At 51.7% G+C, this 24,669-nt stretch overlaps 1 protein-coding gene across 3 annotated transcripts in view; it reads right to left on the bottom strand.

Annotated features, from left to right (window-relative positions):
- Window positions 1-24,669, bottom strand: part of Itga11 (integrin subunit alpha 11) — a 95,654-nt gene that overhangs the window by 21,640 nt on the left and 49,345 nt on the right. For 2 of the 3 annotated variants that reach the window (XM_013144020.2, XM_023561683.2), the window contains exons 3-12: window positions 19,154-19,254; window positions 16,664-16,755; window positions 14,226-14,340; window positions 11,346-11,473; window positions 10,470-10,618; window positions 7,037-7,181; window positions 6,530-6,695; window positions 5,061-5,131; window positions 2,212-2,356; window positions 1,673-1,821 (exon numbers count right to left, since the gene is read on the bottom strand). In XM_013144020.2, the coding sequence (XP_012999474.1) occupies window positions 1,673-1,821; window positions 2,212-2,356; window positions 5,061-5,131; window positions 6,530-6,695; window positions 7,037-7,181; window positions 10,470-10,618; window positions 11,346-11,473; window positions 14,226-14,340; window positions 16,664-16,755; window positions 19,154-19,254 (1,261 nt within the window). The remainder of the gene's footprint in view (window positions 1-1,672; window positions 1,822-2,211; window positions 2,357-5,060; window positions 5,132-6,529; window positions 6,696-7,036; window positions 7,182-10,469; window positions 10,619-11,345; window positions 11,474-14,225; window positions 14,341-16,663; window positions 16,756-19,153; window positions 19,255-24,669) is intronic. The other variant, XM_013144022.2, reaches the window with a different exon arrangement.

Genomic DNA, 24,669 nt, shown 5'->3' with positions numbered 1-24,669 from the left:
CCTGCCTGGGAACCTCTCGGGACCTGGGCACCACACCTGGCCCACGGGAGGGATGCCGTCAATGTCTTCAGGTCGCACAGGGAAGGGGGAGGCCTCTGCCTGTGAACAGGCCCTGGCTCAACTCGTGGGAGCCCCTCTGACAGGAACAGCAATTGTCCCGTTTTCTTTTTTTTCCTCTATGCTGGAGCCCAAATCCAGGGCCTTGCACCCTAGGTCTACACTGGCCCAGAGCTGGCCCCGGAGTCTGGCTGTCTCATTTTACAGAGGAGGAGGCTAAGGCCTGAGAACTCAAGTGAAAGCGACACTTAAGTGTTAAAAGCTCAAAATACAGACCAGGTGTGTGGAGGAAGAGAGAAGGTCCACATCAAGTAATGAAGAGGCAGAGGAATGAGAGGAGGAGGAGACGCTGGCCTAAATCTATGTGTGGGCTCAGTGGGCCGCAGGGATTTGGAATCTACTTTCTTGAGCTGTCTTTAGCACTGTGGTTTCTGGTTCAGATGTTGGGGGGTGGGATTGGACAGGGAAAATGTCAAATTCATCAGCAGATTCCCTCTGGCTCTCAAGGTCTTCTGACTCTTATCTCCAGGGAGCCAGCCAGGGCCAGCCAGGTGGGCAGGTTGGAGGTATGCCCTGAACCCCAGGGGTAGAAGAGGAGCCTGGGGACAGTGGCAGGACAGCTGGCAGGAATCTGTCCTGCTGAGAGGGGCTAGTCCTAATGGTGGTGGGTGATGGTGGCAGGGCAAGAGAGCTGGGAGCAGCAGGTGGATAGGATCCTGTCAGGGCGCAGCTAGGGCCCACCTTGGGCCCGAGGTGCTGGAGACTCGGCCAGTCAGGAGGAGCGAGGTGTGGGACAGGGCCAGGGAGCCCCGCGCAGGCCCAGACCCTTCGCTTGCTCCAGCCATGATCCTTCCTTGGAAAGGCCATGCAGCATCTAAGGACCAAACATTTCCTGGCCACTACAGGGATTTTTAACCTTTCCTTTGTTGGCACTGGGGACCAGACCAGGACCTTTGCACTGAGCTGCATCCCCAGCCCTTTAAATTGTGTTTCTTTTGAGACAGAGCCTTGCTAAGTTACTAAGTTGTCCAGGCTGCACACAAACTTCCAGTGCTTCTACCTTAGCCTCCTGGAGCACAAGGATTATAGATGTGCACCACCATGCCTGGCCTTTGATCCTTTCTTTAGCAAAGCTTTTTCAAAAGTGTTCAGTGCAAGAGTGGGCAGAGGCATAGGGAGCGAGTGTGCCCTCTCCACCCTGACACCATTCCAGGGACAGGGAAAGGGGACCCCTGGGGGCTTTGGTGTGGGTGGATACAACTCTGGCAGCAGGAAGGTGACTGGCATAGTGTGATGGCCCCGAGGTGTGATGGCTCCCAATAGCCCAGGGGAAGCAATTGTAATCAGATGCTGCCTGCAGCTTGCGTTCTGGCAAAGGCCAGTGGGAGCTGGCAGCAGTGGCAGAGGTCCAGCCAGTGCACCAAAGGCATGAGGACCAGGACCTGGGGTGAGAACTGCCCCCCAGTTCTCCAGGCTTGGGGATATTTCAGGGCAGTAACGAATGCTGTACCAAGACACCTCCAGCTGCACTATGCACAGTGGATGCTGCCCTCAGGGATGGTACCTGGGGCCTGGGGACTGTCCTCCCAGCGAGGGGAGACCCGTGCACCCGTACCTGCTCTCCCCGCAGAGCCTGGTGGATGGTGAGGCTCCGGTTGTTGTGCATGGTGAACAGGATGATTTTGCCTGTGTGGTTGAACCGGGGGGCTCCAGCCACGTACACCCGCCCCTGCCTGGAGGACACGACCGACGTCACCGTGTACCCTGCCACAGGAGGAAACAGGCTGGTCCCTGCACCATGTCCTCAGCTGGCCCTGCAAGGGCCCGAGGAGGGGAGCAAGCTGTCTCTCCATGCATGGGCATTGATGGGGAGGGGTACAGCTCTCTGCTGGCCTTGCACCTGTCCTAGGGACCCAGACTATGTGCTGCGACCCTGCTGGGGCTGGGAGCTCTGAGGACACCCATGGAAACACATGGAATGGGAACCACGTGTCACTTGCTCTGCTCGTTCACGAGGAGCCTTTTATGTGCCAGGCGTGGTGCTGGCTGCAGAGATGGCTTGGGCCGCCTGTGTCCAGGCAGCAGGGCACAGTCAGCCCTGCACCCCGTGCTGTCCGCAGCCCCTCACCCTGTCCTACACCCTGCAGGCCTCACCCAAGTATGCGCCGTGGTTCTTGAGCTCCTCGGGGAACTCCTTCAGGTAAGACTCGCGCAGAGGGATCACCTTGCCGCCGCTCGTTTCCTTCAGCACAGCCCCGGTCCAGTCATAGGCACCCACAGCACCCAGCAGGACTCCGTCCTGGTGGCCAGGAGGGGATGCTTCAGATCCCAGGTCTGCAACTGGGCAAGTCTCCTCTGGGGTTCGCTATGGCGCAAGCTCACTCCCAGCCGGGATGAGGGAGGGGTGGATGCATAGCAGAGTTAGGAAAGGATTTCGACAAAACCCTACTTGATTTATTGGAAAGTCCTGAAATGAACCTTCAGTTACAAACCTCACAAAAATATCCCTTCTTTCCACAGCTATATCTCGGACATAATCACAAAGTCTGATGTTCAGAGAGGTTAAGTGGGGCAGCAATAGAGGCAGGTAAGACACCAGCAGCCCTGCCTCCCACCTGTTTTGGCTTCTACCAGACTGTGGAGCCAGGTGGAGGTAGGTGGGCTCGAACTTGGAATCGTCCTGCCTCAGCCTCCAGAGTAGCTGTGATTACAGCTGTGCATCACTGAGCCCAGCTAAGTATCTTTCTTTCATTGAATAGATGCAGAACTCATACGGAAAAATCCCACTGCTAAGGCTTCAGCCACCCGAGGATCTTTGATAATGGATGGATGGTTCACACCATGAGCGGGGCCTGCAGGAAGGTCTGGGCTGGGGAACACGGGAGGTCCTTGACCCTAACCCTCTCCAAGCCTGCACAGGATGGTCCTCCTGAGTATCACATGCAGCAAGAGAGATCATGCCCTTACATTACAGAGAAAAATGATTTCTCCAGTTTCCTGGGTGGCCAGGGTTTTATTGTAGGCAAGATCCACCCTTATAAAATGACTGCTTCCTTCTGTAAACTCTTGGTGTGGGGCAGACTTATGGACCTCAGGGTAGGAGGGTTGATGTAATGCCTCCTGCATGGCCCATCCATGGCCGGGGCACTGTTTTCTTGTAGGGCTCTTCCTTCCTTCACCCTGGAGTTACAGATCCCTCCATCCACTTCCATTTTGGAGGGGAGGCTCCTTTCTGCAAGCTTTCTGGCAGAGTCATACAGCCTCCCTTTGATTACTGAGCTGGACAGGAAGCTCATCAGCTCTGTAGGAAGCCAGCATGTTAGAGCTGCTTCTGCTCTTAGTGACTTTTGCATTCGTTTCCAAATGTTAACGAAATTGTTGGCTTAAAAGTCTGTCCCAAAGCTTGACCAGGACTCCAGTTAGCCTTTCTGATGGTAATTTTTGGAAAATATGCTCTTTTGTCTGCCTCAAGACTAGAGTGTGTGACTGCTTGTGGTTCTGTCATCATCCTGTGGCCTGCAGCTTTGGGCTCTGTAGTGGCCAGGTGATGTCCGGGCTTCCCTCTCCACACTGGTTCTGGTACTCTTTTCTGCTTTTCTCCTTGCTGGCTCACAGGCTGGTTCTCGCTGGAAAGGAGACAATGAGAAGCCAGGCCTTTGCTCTGCTTGCAGGAATGTTCGACAGAAGCGCCTCCCTTAGGGTGGGACCATTTTCTTCTGGAAGCTCGTGGCTCCAGTGCATTTGCAGGTAGCAGCTGCCAGAGGCCATTGGTGCCTATGTCTGAAGGAGGGAAACTTAGCGTCACCTGGGACATGGACTTCCCCTGGCTCAGGGCCTCTGAGAGCGGGGCACCAGGCTCAACCTGGGGTTGAGATGGCCATCATGATAGCCTCTACCTCTGTGCTCTAAAACAGAAGCCCGATGGCTGGCCACAGTGCCAGGCAGCTCACCACCACAGCGCCACAGCTTTGCTTTCGGAAGGTTTTCTTCAAGCCTTCTCTTGGAGCCGAGGACTGCTGATCTGGACTCTGGGTGGCAAGAATCACAGCTCCTTTTGATGCTTTAGTTGCACACAGCATTTCCTCCTTGCAGGTGCAGGGCTTGTCATGCCAGAGCACAGGACTTGCCACCCCACCTTGTGCCCGTGGATGCTCTGGCCGTCCTGTGCCCGGCTCCCCATCCTGGGACTGTGTGCTCCTGGGGGCTGGGGCACCAACTCTGCTCCTCTTGTCCCCAGCACAGCTCCCAGTACAGAGAAGGTGTGGGAAAGTCTAGCAGGTCCAGTCACCTCAAACTGGGGAACTGTCACCACCCACAGACCTCCCAGGGTGACTGGGAGCAGGAAACAGTGCAGGGATGGCCTGGAAAAGTATACGGGCTGTGCACAGGCATTGGGCTGTTCCTGCACGGGGGCAGCTGCGTGCACACCCTGCTGGGCTCAGGCCTTGGCCCGTGTGTAGGTCCAGACACAGCATGGGAACCTGAGTGTGTGTGCCTCCCTCCAGTGTGGATTCTGCATCAGACCCCCAAGCTCCCTGTTGTCTCAGGGGGCAGCTGCTTGGTATAGAAGGAGGGTGGGGGCTCTTGCTTTTCTCACTAATCTTCTTCCACGAGCTCATTTAACCTCCCTGTGACTTGACTTACCTGTACACTGGGAACAAGGACTCCTACCCTATGTGCTTGCAGAATAAGGACTTCTCAGGGGAGATGATGGATGAGTGACTGGAGGGGAGGGGCTGAGCCCTAGAGCCCTACATCCTAGTCCTGGAAAGAAATGTCCCCCTCAGCACCCTGCACGGTGCCCCCTGGGTGGGAGCATGACTCTCTGTCACTGCTGGAGATGATATAAATAAGCTGAGGATCGTGCTTCCCTCTTTCTGCCCACAGGAAAGAGCAAAGGAGGAGGTGACACAGTCCTGCCAGGATGACCATGCCAGCCTCGGGTGCTGGGGTGGGTAGGGAAGCCCTTGAGAGGCAGAGGGAGGGCAGCGCGGGCTCCTTACCTCCACCACATGCGAGGAGAAGCCCGTCTGGGACATCTCTAGCCCAAAGGAGGTTTCATTCTTGTTGGTGCCTACAACAGGGATGCAGGGACAGCGTGCGTTAGCCCGGCACCAAGTAGCTCTCAGTGTAAATTTCCGCTTTCTGGGGGTATCTTAGGGGCCACTTCCACTTCCTGGGGGTTCCTTTGAGGGGGCCCTGAGCCTAGGGCCTGCAGGCTCTCAGCATCCCCTGCCCTTGTCACCGGCACTTTCCAGGTAGCACAGTGAGTAGCTGCTCACTTCTGAAAGGGGCCCAGAGGAGCTGGCTACAGGGAATGGGTTCCGTGGGTCACTCCTGAAGGGGGGGGGGGATGAAGAAACCGCACAGCATACTGGGCATTTTTGGAGAGAGATGGGACTTGTGCTGTGCCCATCTCCTTACGTAGCAGCTCTGCTTCCAGCTGCCTGCAGAGAGCTCTGAATACCAACCCACCCCCCAAGAAGGAGACCTGTCACCCCACAGTTCCCCCCAGGGAGCTCCGCAGGTGCCCAAGGTAACCGTTTGGGAGAAAGGTGTAAGTCTGATATTTTAGCTCTCCTGTGGGTGTCAAAGCTGATCTGCGTCTTCAGCTATCATGGCACCCGAGAGCCACTCTGGTCCCTGTCTGGGTGTCACTTCCTGGGCAGGCAGCCTTCTCGCGCTCCAGGATGCTGTCCTGCATCTCTATAACCCTCCACATGCTGACACCCAGGTCAGAGGCAGCTGAGGCTGCAGCGCTTGGTGCACGTGAGATCTGGGCACATCACAATGTGGCTTCAATCCCGGGGAGCAGGGCCATGGGAGGGCACCCCACAGAGGCTGGCCGGGTGAGGCAAGCAGCAGGACACGCGGGAACTGAGTGATCTTGGATATGAACCAGGGCTGGGGGGCTTACACCACAGTTGCTAGAGAAAATAGGCTCAAACTAGGGTGCCTGGTGAAATCTGAACTTCAGATGCACAATGCCTAATATTTTAGTATAAATCTGTCACAAGCAGTTTTTTTTTTTTTTTTTCTGTTTTAGACAGGATTTTGCTCTGCAGTTAGGCTGGCCTTGAATTCACTGTGTAGCCCAAGCTGACCTTGAACTTGTGGCAGTCCTCTTGCCTCAGCCTCCTGGGTGCTGGGCTCACAGATGTGCGCCACCATACCCTGGTAACAAGCACTGTATTTTACATTTGCCGAATCTGGTGGCTCTGTTTCAAACCCTACCATTTTCCGGGCATGGTGGCCCAGCCCCCTGCACCGTAGAGTGTAGAGCCAACCAGTGCCACCACCTTCTGGGGCTGTTCATGAAGCCTACAGCCTTGCCTCTACAGAAGCAGTGACACTCAGCTTCTGGCATTTTGATGAAGTGGGGACCTTTCCGGTTTTCAGGCTTGGGTCTTCCCGTGGCAGCTGTCTGTGATAAGCTGGGAACGTGAAGCCCCTTTTGGCCCACAAGGCTCACCTTCTAGGCTGAAGATCCTTTCCCCCAGGGCATCCACGATGTCCTTCAGGGCTGCCTCATCGGTGACATTGAAGAAGTGCTTGTCATCCGGGTCGCTGGCGATGTATTTGATTTCATTTAGAAAAGTTTCTGGGTTGATGCCCCTACGGTTGTAGTAGCCCAGGACCTGCCAGGAAACAGGGGCAGGGACGGCACAGCAGGACATGACACAGCCTTCCTGCCCTACACATGTACCCCGAGACCCCTGTCCCCCCAGGTGCCCCTTTGCAGCCTGCAGCAGATCCTCCTGCAGGGGCAGCACAGGGCCCCTGGGCTTTGGGGAACTGTGAGGCCTGGGGGTGTTTTCCAGCTTTTTCAGAAACGTCCTGGCCAAGGAAGGAAAAGACAAGCCCACGACTTTCACAGCCGGGTCTGACCCACGCTAACCTCATCCCAGAGCTGCGCTAGCCAAGCCCCCAAGAGCAGCCAGCAGCTGTGGGTGCGGGGTGGGGGCCGGGCAGGACTTACAGCCACCGCATATCTCGTCACGTTGTCCCTCTCGCTCTGCTGGATCACCCTCTCCAGGTCGGGGCTGTCATGGGACTCCCCATCCGTGATGACAATCATCACCTTCTTGGCACCTTTCCTGCCGCCTTTCTGAAAGGCCTCGGAGCTAGAACCCAAAGCAGAAGTGGGTCACGGGTGGGGGGTGAGGACAGGAGAGCCCCAGAAGCCAGGATGGGCGAACACCTTGGGAGCTCAGGTTCAAGCTGAAGTAGTGGTGACAGCCAGGTTGTGCTTTCCCAGCTGCTCGGGTGGGGCTTGGATCTGCATGTTTTATTTTGGGTTTTTGAGGCTACGTCTTCCTATGTAGTTCAGGCTGGCATTGACATTATGGTGATCCTCCTGCTCCAGCCTCCTGAGGGCCGGGATAAGAGTCTTGTGCCACCATGCCCGGTTTCTGCAAATTTTACAGTGACTTTACAGAGCCCCTGTGGAGCCCTGATGTTGCCGTTTTGGAGAGGGGGCAAGGAGGACATGGGAAGGAGGTTCGAAGGCAGGTAATGGCCTTTTGGGCAGCTAAGTTGGCACCTCCGGACTCTAGCTGTACATTAGGGCCTCTTGGGCTCTACTCTTTTAAAAAAAAAAATTGAGCTCAGACTCCAGGGGTGTCGGCCTCCTTTCAGAAGCTGCACACCATTTGCTCAGGAGCAGGCAGGTGACAGGCCAACAGCTGTGTGTCAGGAAGGGTGACAGCACTGGCCTCTCTTGCTGGGACTGCTCGGATTCCGTCTGGGGGAGTTCTCCATGTCAGCTTGGTAGAAAATACTTCCCTTACTTTTTACTGTGTTTTCACTGCCCAGAACCTGCGTATGGTCTGTCTCTTGAGCCACCAAGCCCAGGGCACGCAGGGTGGGCCCAGTCATACCTGATCTGGCAAAGGAGCCCTGAGGGCTGGTGCTGGCTCTTTTCTTGAGGTGGTCAGGGCTCCTGGGACTTGGGCTCAGGGGATGACTGGTGTGCTCTTGCCCACCAGCCGGGCCTGGCAGCTGGATTGCAGGGTGACTGCTCGTGGGTCTGACCCACATGGAGGTGGGAGGACTTGAGTTCTGTAGGATCAGAGGCCTAGGGGCAGAGGTACCTCTTGTTCTGGGGTCTGACTTGGATGTCGAGGGATTTGTGAGACCTGGGATAAGTTCCTCATGCCACCAGCTGAGAGGAAAAGCCATCTGCCATTGACTCAGCCACTCTCCTGATATCCCGGATGTGTGCACTTGAAAATCCACTCTAATTTTAGTCTGAGCTGTGGCCCAAGGGCTGAAGAGCTCACTTGTGAGGAGAGATTCCAGGCTTCAGCACGACCCAGTTTCTGGTCACTTTCGTGACCTCTCTGAAGGGTCAGGCCCAGCAACAAACCACCACACAGGAAGAGATATGGCAGGGGAAAGACAGATGTCATGGAGTGAAGGAAAATTTCCCAAGAGCAGGACCCTGTGAGTGTCTTACTCGTCTGCACAGTGTAACAGCAGGTGGGGTTAGCAGGTTTTCAGTTGGGATTTGGTGTTGGGCAAAGGGACTCCACTTTGCTCCTTCATACATGAGGTGATCAAGCCCTTGAGGAGAGCGAGAGCTTTGTGTTCACCAAGCTGGAAATGACAGCCCTGGAGTTTTAGCGTGCATCACCTTGTCACTCTTGCTCTGCTTGGCACCTGCCTGGCTCCACTTGTTGCAGGGGAGGCTGAGCTCTCCGGGCACCTGCTTGAGAATCCTCACTGAGTTAGGATCAGGGCTAACTGCTCTGAGCGCTCCTCTGGTAGGGCTGCCACGGCCAAGGCCACAGGTCACCATCTTTGTAACCAGCCAGACCTGTGGCCTGGATCTTTGCCTCTTAGTAGGCCCACAGGGAGGAGGAAAAATGGATAAAACTCATCTTGATTAACAAGAGAGGAGAGAAAACCTTTCACCTTAAAACACACCAGCAGAGCTGGGAGTCGTGGCACCAGCCTATGATTCTGGCACTCTGGGAGGCTGAGGCAGAGGACTAAAGTCCAAGGCCAGCCTGGGCAGCTGTGGGATGTGAACTTGGGAGGTCAGGATGTCAAACTTCACCTGCACCTCCAGCACTGCTCACAAGCCAGGGTGGTTTAAACTAGCAGGCGAGTCACACAAGTGGACTCCACCTGAGGCTGGTGGCTGCAAAATGAGACCAAAATAGAGGGCTTCAGCTAGCTGAGTCAGCTAGCTTCCCTATGGCAAAGAGATAATGGTGGCGCCCAGATTCTTTTGTCACTCAGCCACTTCACAAGGGCCAGCTGGGGTCTCGGTCTGAGTCTAGTGATGGCCCCATAGTATAATGACCTGTTCCTTGGCAGACATGTGACAGAGCCGTCCTTGCACAGGGGGTGCTTGCTTAGGAAGAGTTCGAGGGAGTTTTACCAGCAAACAGCAATGCACTAGCCAAGCAGCAACTGAATCATAAAAGTTGTGGGGTTGGAACCATCTTAATCTCTTGACCACATGACATCACGATACAGCTAAGCTGTTCTTAGATGGTGGAATTTTGTTGAACAGATCAACTAACCCTCCACGAGGGGGTCGATAAGGTAAGGGCTCTGCTGTCACCAGAAGAGCTTGCACGCATGCATGTGAAGTTTAGATGTTTAAGATGTGAATGCCTTTGGCATAGCTGACTTAAGAGTCTGGGCCTTGGCTGGAGAGATCTTGGGGAATTTCCTTGGAGTTTGATTCATTTCTCTGGGGTGGGTCTCTGGGGTGTTGTAGGCAGCGACAGCATTACAGGAATAAGCACGAGGCCTTCAGGGTGGACAGTACCTGGAGGTCACGCTCAGCCGCATGGGTTTGGTGTGAATCTCAGGAATTTGTGTGACTCTGCAGTTTCGGACTTCAGTCTCCCTGTTTTTTCCCCAGAGAGGTCTGCCCTGTGCTTTTACAGTGCAATCTGCAGCAGAATGTGTTTTCCGAAGTGGGCTGCAATATCTTCCGGATTCCCTTTTGCAAGGTGACCTTGTGGTTCTGCCATCAAAAGGCACAAATTCTCTCCACGCCAAACCTGCCTTGGCCTTGGGAACTTGCTCCACCAATAGGATTGACGGAAGACACAGGCTGGGACTCCTAGGCTAGGGCACAGGCAGCCTCCCAAGTCCTGCCTCAGTCTCTAGGGAAGCTTGCTCTTGGGACAATGCCCTTCAGGTGTCATAATGAGCAAGACAAGCCACATGGCCATGTCATGTGAGTGTGCCATCTTGGAGCCTTCAAGTGACACCACCCCTAGGCGACCCAGACTGATGCCACAGGAGAGAACCCAAGAGAGGCCTGATGGCCGGGTCCAGTCACCCCCTAGAACTCTGAGGAATAAAATACCGTTTTATGACACTACATTTTGTGTAATTTGTCACACAGCAACAAGATCTAAAACAGTATCCGAGATCTCTTTTTTTACCGAGCAAATTCAATGCCAAATGCTGTCCGGGTCTCAGTTCCTCCTCTCTGCTCTATGTGACTGGCAGCTTCTACCACATCCTTGACAGACCTGTAGTCATTGAGGTGAAACTCGTGGACCACATCTTCTCCATACTGCACAACTCCAACCTGAAAGGCAGAGGAGAAGGTGAAAGAACGTCCTCCTTCCTGAAACTTAGACCTCTGCCTGGGGCAGTTCAGGAGTGAGGATTCGTCTTTTCCAAGAAGTAAGTAGAGCCCAAGGAAGAAGGTTCTGGAAAGTTCTGGAATAAATGAATAGCTCTGTGGGATATGGGCGAGGGGGTTACATACAGAGAAAGGAGACTGGAATTTAGGGGAAGGCCCTATAGATTATGTGGCTTATTGAGTAGAGCATGGAAGTTCAAAATATCAGGAGCGGTGTGGGTGAAGGGTCTTGGTGAAGAGGTTCTCCTGTCCCCAAGGCTGACAATATTACATCTTTCTAGTCAACAAAAAACCATTAATGACCTGTGGTAGCAATCCAACAATAAAATGTTACTGTTGAGTGGGCCTATGGAGTTCCCTTGGGGCAAGTATTGTTCAAATACTGGGGATCTCCCCAGGACCCTAAAAGAACCCATCACTTCATCACAAGCTCCACTGCCATTTAATAGCCTGGCTTGTTAGGCATGTCTTAGAGTGACATTGTAAAGTGACTCACCTGGGAAATGGGACCTCCCCAAACCATGCCCTGAGGTACCTGCCAGGGACAGGTACTCTGGGGCCTCAGCCTTTCACCTGTACTCCCCTAAGCATGAAAGACGCCTCCCGACACCCCAACACAGCCAAGGACATGGATCAGGGGTTCTGCGCTGAGGCCGTGCCGACCGCTCACCTGGATCTGCCCTGGGCCGATGTAGAACTTCTTCAGGATGTTGATGAGGAAGTGCTGGACCTCCACCCAGGGGTAGATGCTGTTGGAGCCATCCAGGACAATGACGATGTCCATGTAGGTCTGGCACCCTGGGAGGGAGGGACGTGATCATGGCCATCCAAGGAGCCACGGTCTGTCAGCCTACGAGTTTCCGTCATTTTCACAGGATGGTGGAAGAATGACCTAATGGTGTGTGCGCGTGTGATTCCCCATGCCGGGAGCCATCCTCAGGCTGGACATTTAGGTCACAGTGAGTGAGGAGCTGGGAGAGCCTGGCTGGGTCCTGCTGCTCTGTGAACTATTTTAACAAAGTTTTCTGAAGCTCTAACACCTCCGCTCTGGATCAGAGACTGACCCTGCCGAGGGTCCCTGCCCGAGCCAGGTCCAGGTCCTCTCTGCTTTCCTTTGCAGCCTGAATGGGTAGATTTCAGTTTTTAGCACAGAGGCATGGTGTCTGGGCCCAGACATGGATTTGACATTAGACCTGGCCTTGCTGCTCCCTGGCTTTGTGACCTGGGGGAGTCACTCAATATCTCAGCCCCAGTTTTTTCTGCTGTCAGAGAGGCATCTTGGCAAGCAGGAAGAGTTAGGAAGAACATAATTCCACAGCTGAGCACAAAGCAAGGGCCCAGAACCTCTTAGCTGATGCTAATGTTCCATCTTTTATAAGAAAGCACTGAGTTAACACAGCTGTGACATCATGTGATCACACTCTGGGCCTTTATCTCTGCCTCTGAATTAAGAACTTCTTTTATATTCTTACAATATTAATACCAGATTGGAAGGAGTCATAAAAATCAACAAGGAAAATAAGTGAACATGGGCCATGTAACAAATGTAAAAAAGAAAAACCTCTTAAAAATCTAAGCCATCTTTGTCAACAGCTGGGCTATGTACATTTTATAGCTGGGCATGTGCTTACTTTTACTGGTGAATTTTCACACTGTTGTAAAGGTCTCCCTTACATCGGTGCTCTGTGCCTGGCTACTCTTGCTGCCCTTGTGCTATGAAGGCCACACTGCCTGGCTCTGTGCAGCTGGGCCCAGTGGGTTGGATGGCCCAGAGCCCTGGGGCCCAACGGGCTCTGTGTTCTCTGGGGCATGGTGCATTTGCGTTTCCTGGAGGCTCACTCCTTGTTACCTGCAGTCTGGGTGCAGTGTGTGGGCACCGGGCCCTCGGGCCGGGCTGAGCTCGTAGAAAGTGGCCTTTGCCACTTTCATGGTCCTATTGGGTACAAATGGCTGCAGAGCAGACCAAGCCCAGCTCTTGTGGGTGGTGGCCGGGATTCTTTTTAAATCTTTACCATATTTTTATTCTTACAATGAATGCATTACCACTGATTTCTTTCTTATAATTTTAATTATTTAGTTTTGAAGTTTTAGTTTTAAAAAAAGACATCTTGGGAAGATTCTGCTTTTGAGTATGGAGTTTGCTAAAGAGAGCTGAGTATGAATAGTGTTCAGAAAAAAAAATATATATATATATAAAAGATGTCCCATTACATGCCCAGGTCTACAGCAGCACAGCTTGTAATAGCTAAATTTCCATCTAATGACAGATGAGCAAAGAAAATGTGTTTACACCCGCTACAGTACTACTGTGCCACAAAGACAGAAAACCGAGTCATTTGTAGGAAAATGGTATGCACCATGAGACCATCACGCTCAGTGAAATAAATCAGACCCACGAGCTTAAATATCACAGGGCTTCTCTTATACGAGAAACCCAAAAAATAAACAAAGCACAAAATGAAAGATTGAAAACAGGGGCTGGGGATTTAGCTCAGCGGCATAAGCGCCTGCCTTGCAAGCAGGCAGTCGTGAGTTCGATCCCTGGTACCGGTAAAAACGAAAAAGACAAAAAAAAAAAAAAAAAAAAGAAAGATTGAAAACAGAAAAATAGAACCTTTGCAAAAGGGCGAGAGATAAAGAGATGGAGGGAAGTGGGAGGAAGGGGAGGAGATGGGACAAAAAAATTTCGATGTGTTACGCACACATGCCAATTCCCCAGGAAGAACTCAATCAGGCACTGTAAATGCGGACTCAGAAAAATAAAAATTAAAAAGAAAACCATGTTGAATCCTCCCCTGGGGAACATGGTTTTGCATGCGCACACGCACACGCACATACTCTGCTATCTATCCCACGCCTGCTGGATTAGGACCCACAGGGGGCGCCCTAGAGCCTGCAGATGCTAAGTGCGGGGGCAGGGCTGCTGGTCAGCCAGGTCTGCAGGCCTCCACTGTAGAGGTGCAGGGAGGCTGGCGTGCTGACACCTCGGCCCCCGTGGGCAGCAGCTCGTGGGATGTGACGCCCCCTAGTGGACACCCAGGTAGCCTGACCTCGCCTGGGCGCCAGCCTGGCCCTCCCCCATCTTCCAGCCCTTGTAGGCCTGGTGACTGAGCCACTGTTTGTAGCAAGGCTGCAGGCGGCCAGAGGCCTGCTATAAAGCAGCCGCAGCTGCTGGGGTGAGGGTCCTCAGCCCAGAGGAAAAAGTAAGGCTCAGGGCCAAAAGTCTGGGCTTTCCTGAGGCAAAGCCTAACACCAGCTCCCCAGGTTTTTTTGGGGTGGCGGCGGTGGGGGGTGGGAAGATGTGTTCCCACCTTGCTGGGCTGACCTCCCTAAGGCCCTGGAGCACTGAACTGGGATAAGGATTACTAAGGCCATTGCTGTTCCCCTTGGTCATTTGGGAGAGGCGCAGGCAGGTGCAGTGACCCCCCGCCCCCCATTATCCAGAGGGCTGCAGCAGGGCTGCCTGGAGATCACAGAACAGCCGTGGTCAGAGCCCGAGCCTCCGGACTGTCCCCGCGCATGCTGGGTCTGCAGGGCCGAAGCTACTTACTCTGGAGGGCTGGGGCCACGGTCTTGGAGAACCGGAAGTTGGCGTTGACTCGTGAGCACATCCCCGTGGTGTAGTAGGAGCTTCCGCACTCGTGAGACCAGAGTGGGCTGCAGGCCTGGGAAGCACAGAGGGCCAGGGCTAGTGGCCGGGGCCCAGCCCCCACCTGCATGGCTACGGTAGACTCCATGGAGTGCTGGGGGCATGGGGACAGGGTCCGTGCCATGTCCTGCAGTGTGCATTGGTCTCTTGGTCCCAGGTAGGATGGGGACAACAGTGTCTTGGAATCCCCCTGTCTTGTGCTTTAGGCTGTGACTTCCTCTGCTCACTCGTCCCATGGGGTCTGGGTCATCCCTGTCGGGTGGCTGACAAGCTCTGCGGTCTGCAGAGGTCACCTGGGCAGACTTCCCGAATGGGGCCCAACAATGTGCATGGGCTCTTACTAGACAGAGACAGAGACAGAGACAGAGACAGAGACAGAGAGAGAAAGAGAATGTCCCCTGTCTGTGACATCAGCTACCAAGCTGGCTGTTGTCCGGCCCCCCTTGAAGGACTGGGTGACGGGTTTGTCTCCAAGGCAGGGGATTAGAAGCAAAAGCCCAGGTCCACACCTATCTGTCTGTCCTGCCGTCAGAACCCCTGGGCTAATTCAGGCTGGTGTGGACTCACTATGTAGCCCAGGCTGGCCTCGAACTTGAGTGAGTGGAGCGCTAGGCGCTGATGTGTAGGTGGACAGATGGAGGCATTGTGGACGATGAGTGGGTAGACGGACAGGTGAATGGGTGAATGACGATGGATGGATGAATGGAAGGCATGAGTAGGTGGAGAGATGACTGCGGGGGAGATGACCGGATGGAAGAGCAGTGAGTGGTCTGATGTGTGGACAGACGGTAGGTGGATGGAAGGGAAGGCAGGCGTGGAAGGGGAGAAGGCCGCATGGGAGGTGGGTGGTTTGCTGGTAGGCAGGTGAACAGAGGAAGGGTGGGAAGGCAGGCGTGGAAGGTGGCTGGATGGGAAGTGAATGGGAGATAGATTGGGGCACAGACGGGTTCCTGGATGGGAGAGGAGTGACGGCTTGGCGGCTGGGTAGATGAATGGACAGACGATGAATGGAGGGGAAGGAGGAGACTGATGGGAGATGGGTGATGAATGGATGGAAGGAAAGGAATGAATGGAAAACGGCAGAATGGGGTGGGTGAATAGACAGGCAGGAGTGGAGGCAGTTGCGGAGTGGGAGACTTGAGGGTGGTCTGACTGATGGTAGCGGGGAGGTGCATGGACGGACACAGGGAGGGGTGATTGGTGAGGGAATGGAACTAAAGAGAGGGTGAGTGAAGGAGCTGGCCAAACGTTGCTATTCATAAGCAGAGACCCATGCGGAGGGCCCCCCGCAACCCCCATGCCACCTGTGAACTAGGTGAAACCAAGTTATCAGGACAGTGCCCAGGAGCCTCAGAGGGAGAGGGCATGGGGACCCAGCCCTGATGGGCATATGCGTGGACAGGGCCAGGGTCCTGCTTTGTCCTTGGGATGACGAAGGGGAGGGGCCTGCGTCCGTGTGGAGGCGACTCATAACTTTCCCTGGTGGGGCTGCCATTCTCTCAAGCTCCAAGACGTCAGCCATCTCACGGTCCTGGCCTTTGGCGCCCCACCCCGCAGATGTCACATCCGCCAGCAGAACCCAACTGATGGACAAGAGCCTAGAAGCGAGGGGTGCTGTTCTTGCTCTTTGCTGTACTGGGACTGGAACCCAGGTCCTTTACACTGAATCCCCCATTTTTTTTTGAGACAGAGTCTCAGGAAGTTGTTACATTGTCCAGGCTGGGCTCAAACATAACAGTCCTCCTGCCTCAGCCTCCCAGAGGGCTGCGATTATAGACATATGCCACCATGCCTGGTGCGGAGGGCATTTCTCACTAAGTTTTCTGGAGCAAGTTTTCTCTGACCCTTCCTCACACCTGGCTCTAGGGACCACGAGTCCCCAGTTCTGAAACCCAAATGGCACCTATTGGCAGGAGTAGGGGTCACTCCAGTGAGGTGGCCGGGCACAGGACTGTCATACCTGCCATGTTCCCTTCCTGTGTGCAGAGTCTGCGTCCAGACTGTGTGAGGCACAGACACCTCGGGCACTGGTGTCTCTCTGTCCCCACATCGCACCCATGTCTTCCCCTCTCCCCACCAACCAGAGTCTCAGCTGGGCTGGAGCTCCACAGGCAGTGGAGTCCCAGGGCTGCCTTGGGTGCTTGGAGCCGATTGCTGAATGAATGAATGAATGTCGCTACCACCTCAGCCCCAACACCACCGCCTCCTCCTCCTCCTCCTCCTCCTCTTCCTCCTCCTCCTCCTCCTCCTCCTCCTCCTCCTCCTCCTCCCCTGCTGCGACCTGCATGCTTCTGACAGGGAAGGCCGTGGAGACGAAAGCACAGGCCTCGGGCTCTTACCAGGAAGCTGTTGTCCTTGGGGTTGGTGGCGAGGCTGAGGCCCAGACGCATGTTGTCCTTGCGCTCTGACACGTTGGACAGGGTGACCCTTCCTGGGGTGCAGGGAGGAGTCAGGTGCGCCCCTCCTGCCCGCCCTAGCCCAAGCCCCACGGTGTCCCCGGGCGTGGTCGCTTCCTCATGTGGGAGTCGACAGCCTGGGCTCAGAGAAGGTGAGCAGCCAACTTGTCATCACCTGGTCCCCAGCTTTTCCCTCAGCAGTCCCTGGACTGAGCCCCAACACTTCCTCGGTGTCCCCTCAACATGGCACTCACTGAGGACTTTCCTATGCTTCCCTCAAGCCACCTTCCCCATCAGCCCCTCACAGGCCCCACCCAGGGCTTCTGCAGTGTTGTGATGGTGGAGGCACTGGGGACCGAGCCTTTGCACTGGGCTACATTCCCGGCACTCTTCTGTTTCTCTTGATAACTTGCCTAGGCTTCCTCCTGCCTCAAAGTGCTGGGGTTACAGGCGTGTGCCACCACACCCGGCTCCTGCTCTTCCTGGTCCTTTTCTTTCTGGCCTCAGACAAATAGGCACGTGTACGTGAGGGGTTCTCTGTCACAGGCAAAGAGCAGGGAACTTGACAAGTGTCTTCTGTAGGGACAAGGCCCCGTCCAGAAGTGTCTCGGCTACCAAGAGGGAAATTTGCAAAGTAGGGTCAGCAGCTGGCTGGAGTGGGGAGGGGGCTGACTGGGGCCACAGAGGAATGACCTCAGCTGAAGTTTCTGGGGTCTCACTGTCAAGGTACAGTTTGCCAGGAGAGTGTGCGTGTGCATGCACTGTGACTTCCAGGGGTCTCAGTCCCAAATGATTCGCATCTACTGTGCAGGTGAGCAGGCCCATGCAGCAGGGGCCCTGGGGACAGGCATTTGGCAGGCACTGGCACAGGATGGTCCTGAGTGGGGTGCTGCCTGGTGTTGCTCTCTCTGGATCCCCTCAGTTTTTAGTAAGGCTCCTCTTGGAGCCCAGCACAGCCCCCTGTGGCTGGGATGCGTGACAGGCCAGGGGAGGCTGAGAGCTGCGGCCTGCGTCCCTGAGGCGCTGACTGCCTCCCCCAGCCCCTCCCCGGGGCTCAGATCTCTGACTCCATCCAGGGTGGGGAGAAGGCCACAGTGGTGGACTCCTTCAGCCTAGGGTATGAATGATGGACACCGTCTTAGCTTTCTCTGGAGAGAGGAGGAGTCCTGGGCAGTGCTGCTCAGCCCTGGGAAGGCCCTCGGCACGCCCAGCCCTGGGCTTCCCACTTGGTTTTCTACTGTATGCTGTGGCCTGGGCCTCTGTCCCAGCTTAGAAATGCTGCCTGGAGTTTCAGGTCTTGTCCCCCTCTGTGGAAATGGGTTCTGTGCTGAAAGCTGGGCAACAGGGGAAACTGAATGTTTGTTTCTGTGTCCATGCCCCTCCAGGACTGGCCTGAACCCTGGGCGCAGCGCCTGCCACTCGCACTCCTATATCAACCACAGTGCCCTTATCCATGTTCCCCAATAGAGCAAACTTGGTCCTACGTCAGGGTCTTTGCAGATGCTCTGCACCACCAGCCTCCTCCACAGCAGGCATTTGCAGGTATTTGCTACCTGCCCAGTTAGTCTTTCCTGGCCACTGGGCCAGGGGAGGACTCCTTCCCTCTGTACCCCCAGCTGCCTGGCTTCTGTCTCAGCATTTATCCCCACCTGCCATGAACCCGTTTTGTAATTTGTCTCCTCACTACTGTCCCCTCCTAGCACAGCCGTGGCTCCTGCTCTCTGAGCATTCCCACAGCACTCTGGGACCAAAGGGTCCCATCACTCCACACATGTGCAAGGCCCAGCTAGAGGGGGTGGCGAGTGGGGCCTGGACACACACAGCAAAGAGACCAGGCAGCAGGGCGAGGAGCCCTGGCCAGGATCCTGCTCTGCACGCTCTGCTCAGTGAAGCCTGGGCCCCACAGCGCTGGCTCGACCTCCCCACCCACGAGACCCACAGCTGGCGGCCACATGCTGGGCCCAGGGAGGCCCAGGCTGGCCTCGAGCTTGCCGAGACCCTCCTCCCTCAATGTCCTGAGAACGGGGCTTGCAGGTTAGCACCTCCATGCCTGGCATACGAGTAGGTATCGTGTGATCCAGTGGTTGGGAGCCCTTAACTGGCACCGGGCTTGGGGTGGACACTGTCTACAAAACAACCAGGTCAGCTGCTGCTGTTCTGGTTCCCAATCAGGTGGAAACCGGGAGAGGATTTTTCTCTCCACATTAATTGGAGGTAGAGTCAAACTGGGCACCCTGGAGACTTGGCTGGGAACCCTGGCTGCTGCCTGGAAAATTATACAGCTACGGGCAAGTTGCTGCCTCTCTGTGGCCTCGATTTTCTCATCTGTAAAATGGGGGGGGGACATCAGCTGTGCCACCCTGTGGATACCTGGATATGGATATGGGCAGGATCCCTCTGCACCAGACAGGCACAAGGCTGATGGCCACTTACCAAGGTTGAGTTTGGTGCAGTTGCCCTGGATCACAGGACACTTGTAAATGTCTCCTGTCTTCTGGTGACCATTGGTTTCCAGTGGGGCACCCACAACCAGCCTGTGGAGGAAGAGAGGACAGCACAGGTGGTGGGGGATGTGCTCCTTCCTGGCTGAGGGTAGGGCCAGGTGCAGAGCTGAGGGGTGACGGAGAGGTAGCCCTGGGTGTGTTTGTGTACCTGTGTGTGCATCAAAATCTATAGCGTTTAAATTAAAAACTTCCTACAGTAAGAGACACATCACCACCCATTCCCCATGAAATCTTCCCCTCGATGCAAACAAACGCATCCCATGGTTTCTGCTGCTTTCTGCAGCAGCTCTGGACGTGCTCTTTCATGCATGTCTTTAGAAAGCACCATCAGAAATACTTCGAAGCTGCTTCCGAGAGCCCTGCAAAGGCGAGGCGAGGCTGGTGAAACATTGAAGCGTGTCCTCACCACCTCCACGGATCTGGCACCAGGCCACTTCCCGCTCTTCCCCCAAGCAAATCAGTGGAGAAAGGTCAGGCGTTTTGAATCCGAGAGCCACAGCAGCAGCTAAAGACACTGGTGAAAGAGAACGCCCAGAGCTGCTTTGGAAAGCAGCAATAATGATGGCACAAGTATCTTCAAAATGAGAAGGGGGCTGAGTTTTTTGCAGCCGCCATGAACTGCGACCCAGCCATGCCTGCCTGCCTTGGAGCCAACTGAGTGTGGACTGAAACCTCCAAAAACTCGCTCACCTATCCCTATCTCTCGGTAAGACTGTCTATCCGGTGCAGAGGAGGAGCTGGGCGGATCTGGAGTGCCTGCAGAAGCCCCTTCCTTTGTCTGGAGGACTGAATATCTCTGCAAGCAGGGAGGGATCGCAGGTTCCTGAGGCACCTCGGCCTGTGGTGAGTGCCCAGCACACTCTGCCCAAATCTCAGACTGTTCCGGACCCCCCAGGCTTCCGGGTGCAGTGAAGTGGAGCAGTGGGTTAGAGGCCACTACATCCGCCTCCCCATCCTGGCTACACTTGGAGGTCTGCTGAGCTCCCGACGGGTGGGCGGGCCTACACTATCCCCCGAGCCCAGCCGCACCTAGCCATTGGTGTGCAGAGGAGGAGCTGGGCGGATCTGGAGTGCCTGCAGAAGCCCCTTCCTTTGTCTGGAGGACTGTGGATATCTCTGCAAGCAGGGAGGGATCACAGGCTCCTGAGGCACTGCGGCCTGTGGTGAGTACCCTAACCCGGCTGCGATTGAAGAGCTGTGGAGCTTCCAAGGGGCACACAGTGTCCCTGAGGCCCAGCTTGTCTGGAACTGCGGAGTTCTGAACAAGCAGAGGAGGGCCACTGGTTCTGCAGGCCCAATGGCTTGGGGTAGCGTGGTGCCAGAGTCTCAGTAGCTGCAAACATAGAAGGGGATTTTCAACAGATCCTGAGGAAGCTTTCAAATAACACTTGAAACACAGAAATATAGGAAAATGACAAAACGAAAGACCAAATTACAACCTCAAACCGCCAGCTCATCTCAGGAAACCCTAGGAGGAGTGTATTTAGAAGAAAATATATCCCATCCACCTCATATATCAGACACAATAGCTACTGAAGTTGACAAGCAACTCCAGGAAGCTTTAAAGAAATTCAAACTCGAAATAATTTCCCAGATAAAAGAAGAAATGATAAAAGAAATGAAAGAGATTCTAAATATATCTAAAGAAAACACAGATAAAAAATTGGAGGAACTAAACAAAAAGATAGAATCCCTAGATGAGCAATATAAGAAACAAACAGAATACATAATGCAGATGCACAGAGATATACAGGAAATAAAAAACTCCACTGAAAGTTGTAAAAACCACCTTAATGAAAGTGAAGATAGAATTTCAGACCTTGAAGACAGGATTGCAGCTAGTGAACAGGAAAGGAAAGATCTTTTAAAAATAACAAGGAATCAGGAAACAACAATTCAACAACTGCAAGACGATGCAAAGAAGAATAACATAAGAATGATAGGGATTAATGAAAAAGAAGGAGACAACATAAAGGATATCAAGAGGATATTTAGAGAAGTAATAGCTGAAAATTTCCCAAGCATGAGATCAGAAACTGACATCAGGATCAGTGAAGCATATAGAACTCCAAATAGTCATAACCAAAATAAAACTACACTCAGACATATAATAATCACCATCCCAGAAATCCAACACAAGAATAGATTATTAAAAGCTGTCAGAGAGAAAAGACAGATCACTTATAAAGGAAAACCTATCAGAATCACAGCAGACTTCTCAGCACAAACGATAAAGTCAAGAAGAGCATGGAGTGAAGTATTCCAGATCCTAAAGCAAAATGATTTCCAACCTAGACTGATATATCCTGCAAAACTATCATTCAAAATAGATGGTGAAATACGATACTTCCATGACAAAGAACAGCTGAAGAACTTCATGAACACCAAACCAACCCTGCAAAAATATTGAAAGACAGTTTAGATACACAAAGGAAAAAACCACTAAGCAAAGCAAATAATTAAACAGAACAGAAAGATAAAGATGCAACAGCAGAGAGATAACATTCCTACAATTAACCAACATTTAACAATAATAACCATTAATGTAAATGGTCTCAATGCACCAATCAAAAGAAACAGACTAGCAGAATGGATCAAGAAACAAAATCCAACCATATGCTGTTTACAGGAAACCCATCTAACACAGAAGGATACTCACAGACTGAAAGTCAAAGGATGGAAAACAATTCTTCATGCAGCAGGAATCCAAAAAAAGGAAGGAGTAGCCATTCTGTTTGCAGACAATGTGAACTTTAAACCAACAATGACCATAAAGGATAAAGAAGGTCACTACATACTCGTAAGGGGAAAACTCCAAGAGGAAGAGATAACTATCTTAAATATATACGCACCAAACTCCAGAGCACCCAGTTATATAAAACAATTATTAACAGAAATGAAAACTCAAATTATCAGTAACACAATTGTAACAGGAGACCTTAATACGCCATTGACACCAAGGGACAGATCAACCAGACAGAAAATGAGCAAAGAAATAACAGAACTGAATCATACCTGTGAACAAATGGGTTTGATAGATATATACAGAATGTTCCACCCAACAACATCAGAATACACATTCTTCTCAGCAGTACATGGATCATTTTCTAAAATAGACCATATATTAGCTCACAGAACATATTTAAACAAGTGCAAAAGAGCTGAAATCATCCCTTGCATATTATTGGATCATAGCGCTCTGAAATTAGAAATTAATGATAAAAGATACTGCAAAAGTCCCACAAACACATGGAAACTGAATAATACACTCTTGAGTAATCAGTGGGTCACAGAAGAAATTAAAGAAGAAATCAAACAATACCTAAAAGAAAATGAAAATGCAGGTACAACTTACTGGAATCTGTGGAATGCAATGAAAGCCGTCCTGAGAGGAAAATTTATTGCACTGAGTTCCCACATCAGGAAAACAGAACGAATACAAATAAATAACTTGATGCTACACCTCAAACAGCTAGAAAAAGAAGAGCAAGTCAAGCCCAAAGCCAAAAGAAGAGAGGAAATTATAAAAATCAGAGCAGAAATCAATGCAATAGAGACTAAGAAAACAATCCAAAGAATCAACGAATCAAAGAGTTGGTTCTTTGAAAGAATAAATAAAATCGATAAGCCCCTAGCCAACCTTATTTTAAAAAGGGAAGAAAAAGCTCAAATTCATGCAATAAGAAATGAAAAAGGAGAAATCACTACAGACCCAATAGAAATACAGACGATCATCAACACCTATTTCGAAAACCTCTACTCTCAAAAGTTTGATAACACAGAAGAAATAGACAGATTCTTAGAAGCATATGAAGTGCCAAAGCTAGATCAAGAGGATGTAAAACTGTTGAATAACCCAATCTCTGTTACTGAAATTGAAAATGTAATTAAGTCCTTACCCACCAAGAAGAGCCCAGGCCCAGATGGATTCACTGCAGAATTCTACAAGAAATACAAAGAAGACCTAATGCCGACACTCCTCAAACTATTCAATGAAATTGAAAGGGAAGCAATCCTTCCTAAGTCATTCCTGGAAGCAAATATTACTCTAGTACCAAAACCTGAGAAAGACCCAACTAAAAAAGACAACTATAGACCGATCTCCCTAATGAACACAGATGCAAAAATCCTCAATAAAATATTGGCAAATAGGATGCAGCAAATCATCAAGAAGATTATACACCATGACCAAGTGGGATTCATCCCAGGAATGCAAGGATGTTTCAACATACGCAAATCAATAAATGTAATCCACCATATCAATAAAGCCAAAAATAAGAATCACATGATCATTTCTATAGATGCAGAAAAAGCCTTCGATAAGGTCCAACATTTATTCATGATAAAAACTTTACAGAAAATTGGAATAGATGGTCTTTACCTCAATATAATAAAGGCCATTTATGACAAACCAACAGCCAGCATCATACTAAATGGCCAAAAATTGAAAGCCTTTACTTTAAAATCAGGCACAAGACAAGGATGTCCTTTATCACCACTCCTATTTAACATAGTACTGGAAGTACTAGCCAGAGCAATTAGGCAAGAAAGAGAAATAAAAGGGGTAAAGATAGGAAAAGAAGAAGTTAAGTTATCATTGTTTGCAGATGACATGATACTCTACATAGAAGATCCCCTAAACTCCATTGAAAGACTCTTAGATACAATAAATAAATTCAGTAATGTGGCTGGATACAAAATCAATACTCAGAAATCAATAGCATTCCTATACACAAACAACAAAATCACAGAGAGGGAAATAAGAGAAACTGGACTATTCACATTAGCAAGCAAAAAAATGAAATATTTAGGAATTACTCTTACGAAAGAAGTGAAAGACTTATACAGTGAAAACTATAATACACTGAAAAAGGAAATTGAAGATGATCTCAGAAAATGGAAAGACATCCCTTGCTCATGGATAGGAAGACCAAACATTGTGAAGATGGCTATTCTCCCAAAACTCTTATATAGATTCAATGCAATCCCAATAGAAATACCATCAACATACCTTATAGATCTAGAGAAATCACTCCTAAATTTCATCTGGAACCAGAAGAGACCTAGAATCGCAAAGGCAATTCTAAGCAGCAAAGACAAAGCAGGAGGCATCACAATCCCTGACTTGAAATTATATTACAAAGCAACAGTAGTAAAATCAACATGGTATTGGAATCAAAACAGAGCTGAAGATCAATGGAATAGATTAGAAGATACAACCACAACTACAAACACATTCAACCACCTTATCTTTGATAAAGGAGCCAAGCAGGTTCACTGGAAGGACGACAGTCTCTTTAATAAATGGTGCTGGAAAAACTGGCTCTCCATTTGCCGAAAACTAAAGCTAGACCCATGTCTATCACCATGTACTAAATTAAAATCTAAATGGGTCAAAGATCTGAATATTAAAATAGAAACACTAAATCTATTGGAAGACAAATT

This window comes from Cavia porcellus, unplaced genomic scaffold (assembly GCF_034190915.1).
Source record: "Cavia porcellus strain 051 isolate PalLab524CR breed Dunkin Hartley unplaced genomic scaffold, mCavPor4.1 scaffold_10, whole genome shotgun sequence".
Classification (NCBI taxonomy): domain Eukaryota; kingdom Metazoa; phylum Chordata; class Mammalia; order Rodentia; family Caviidae; genus Cavia; species Cavia porcellus.
The sequence above is the reverse complement of the archived record's forward strand: the minus strand, read 5'-3'. Positions and strand labels throughout refer to the sequence as shown.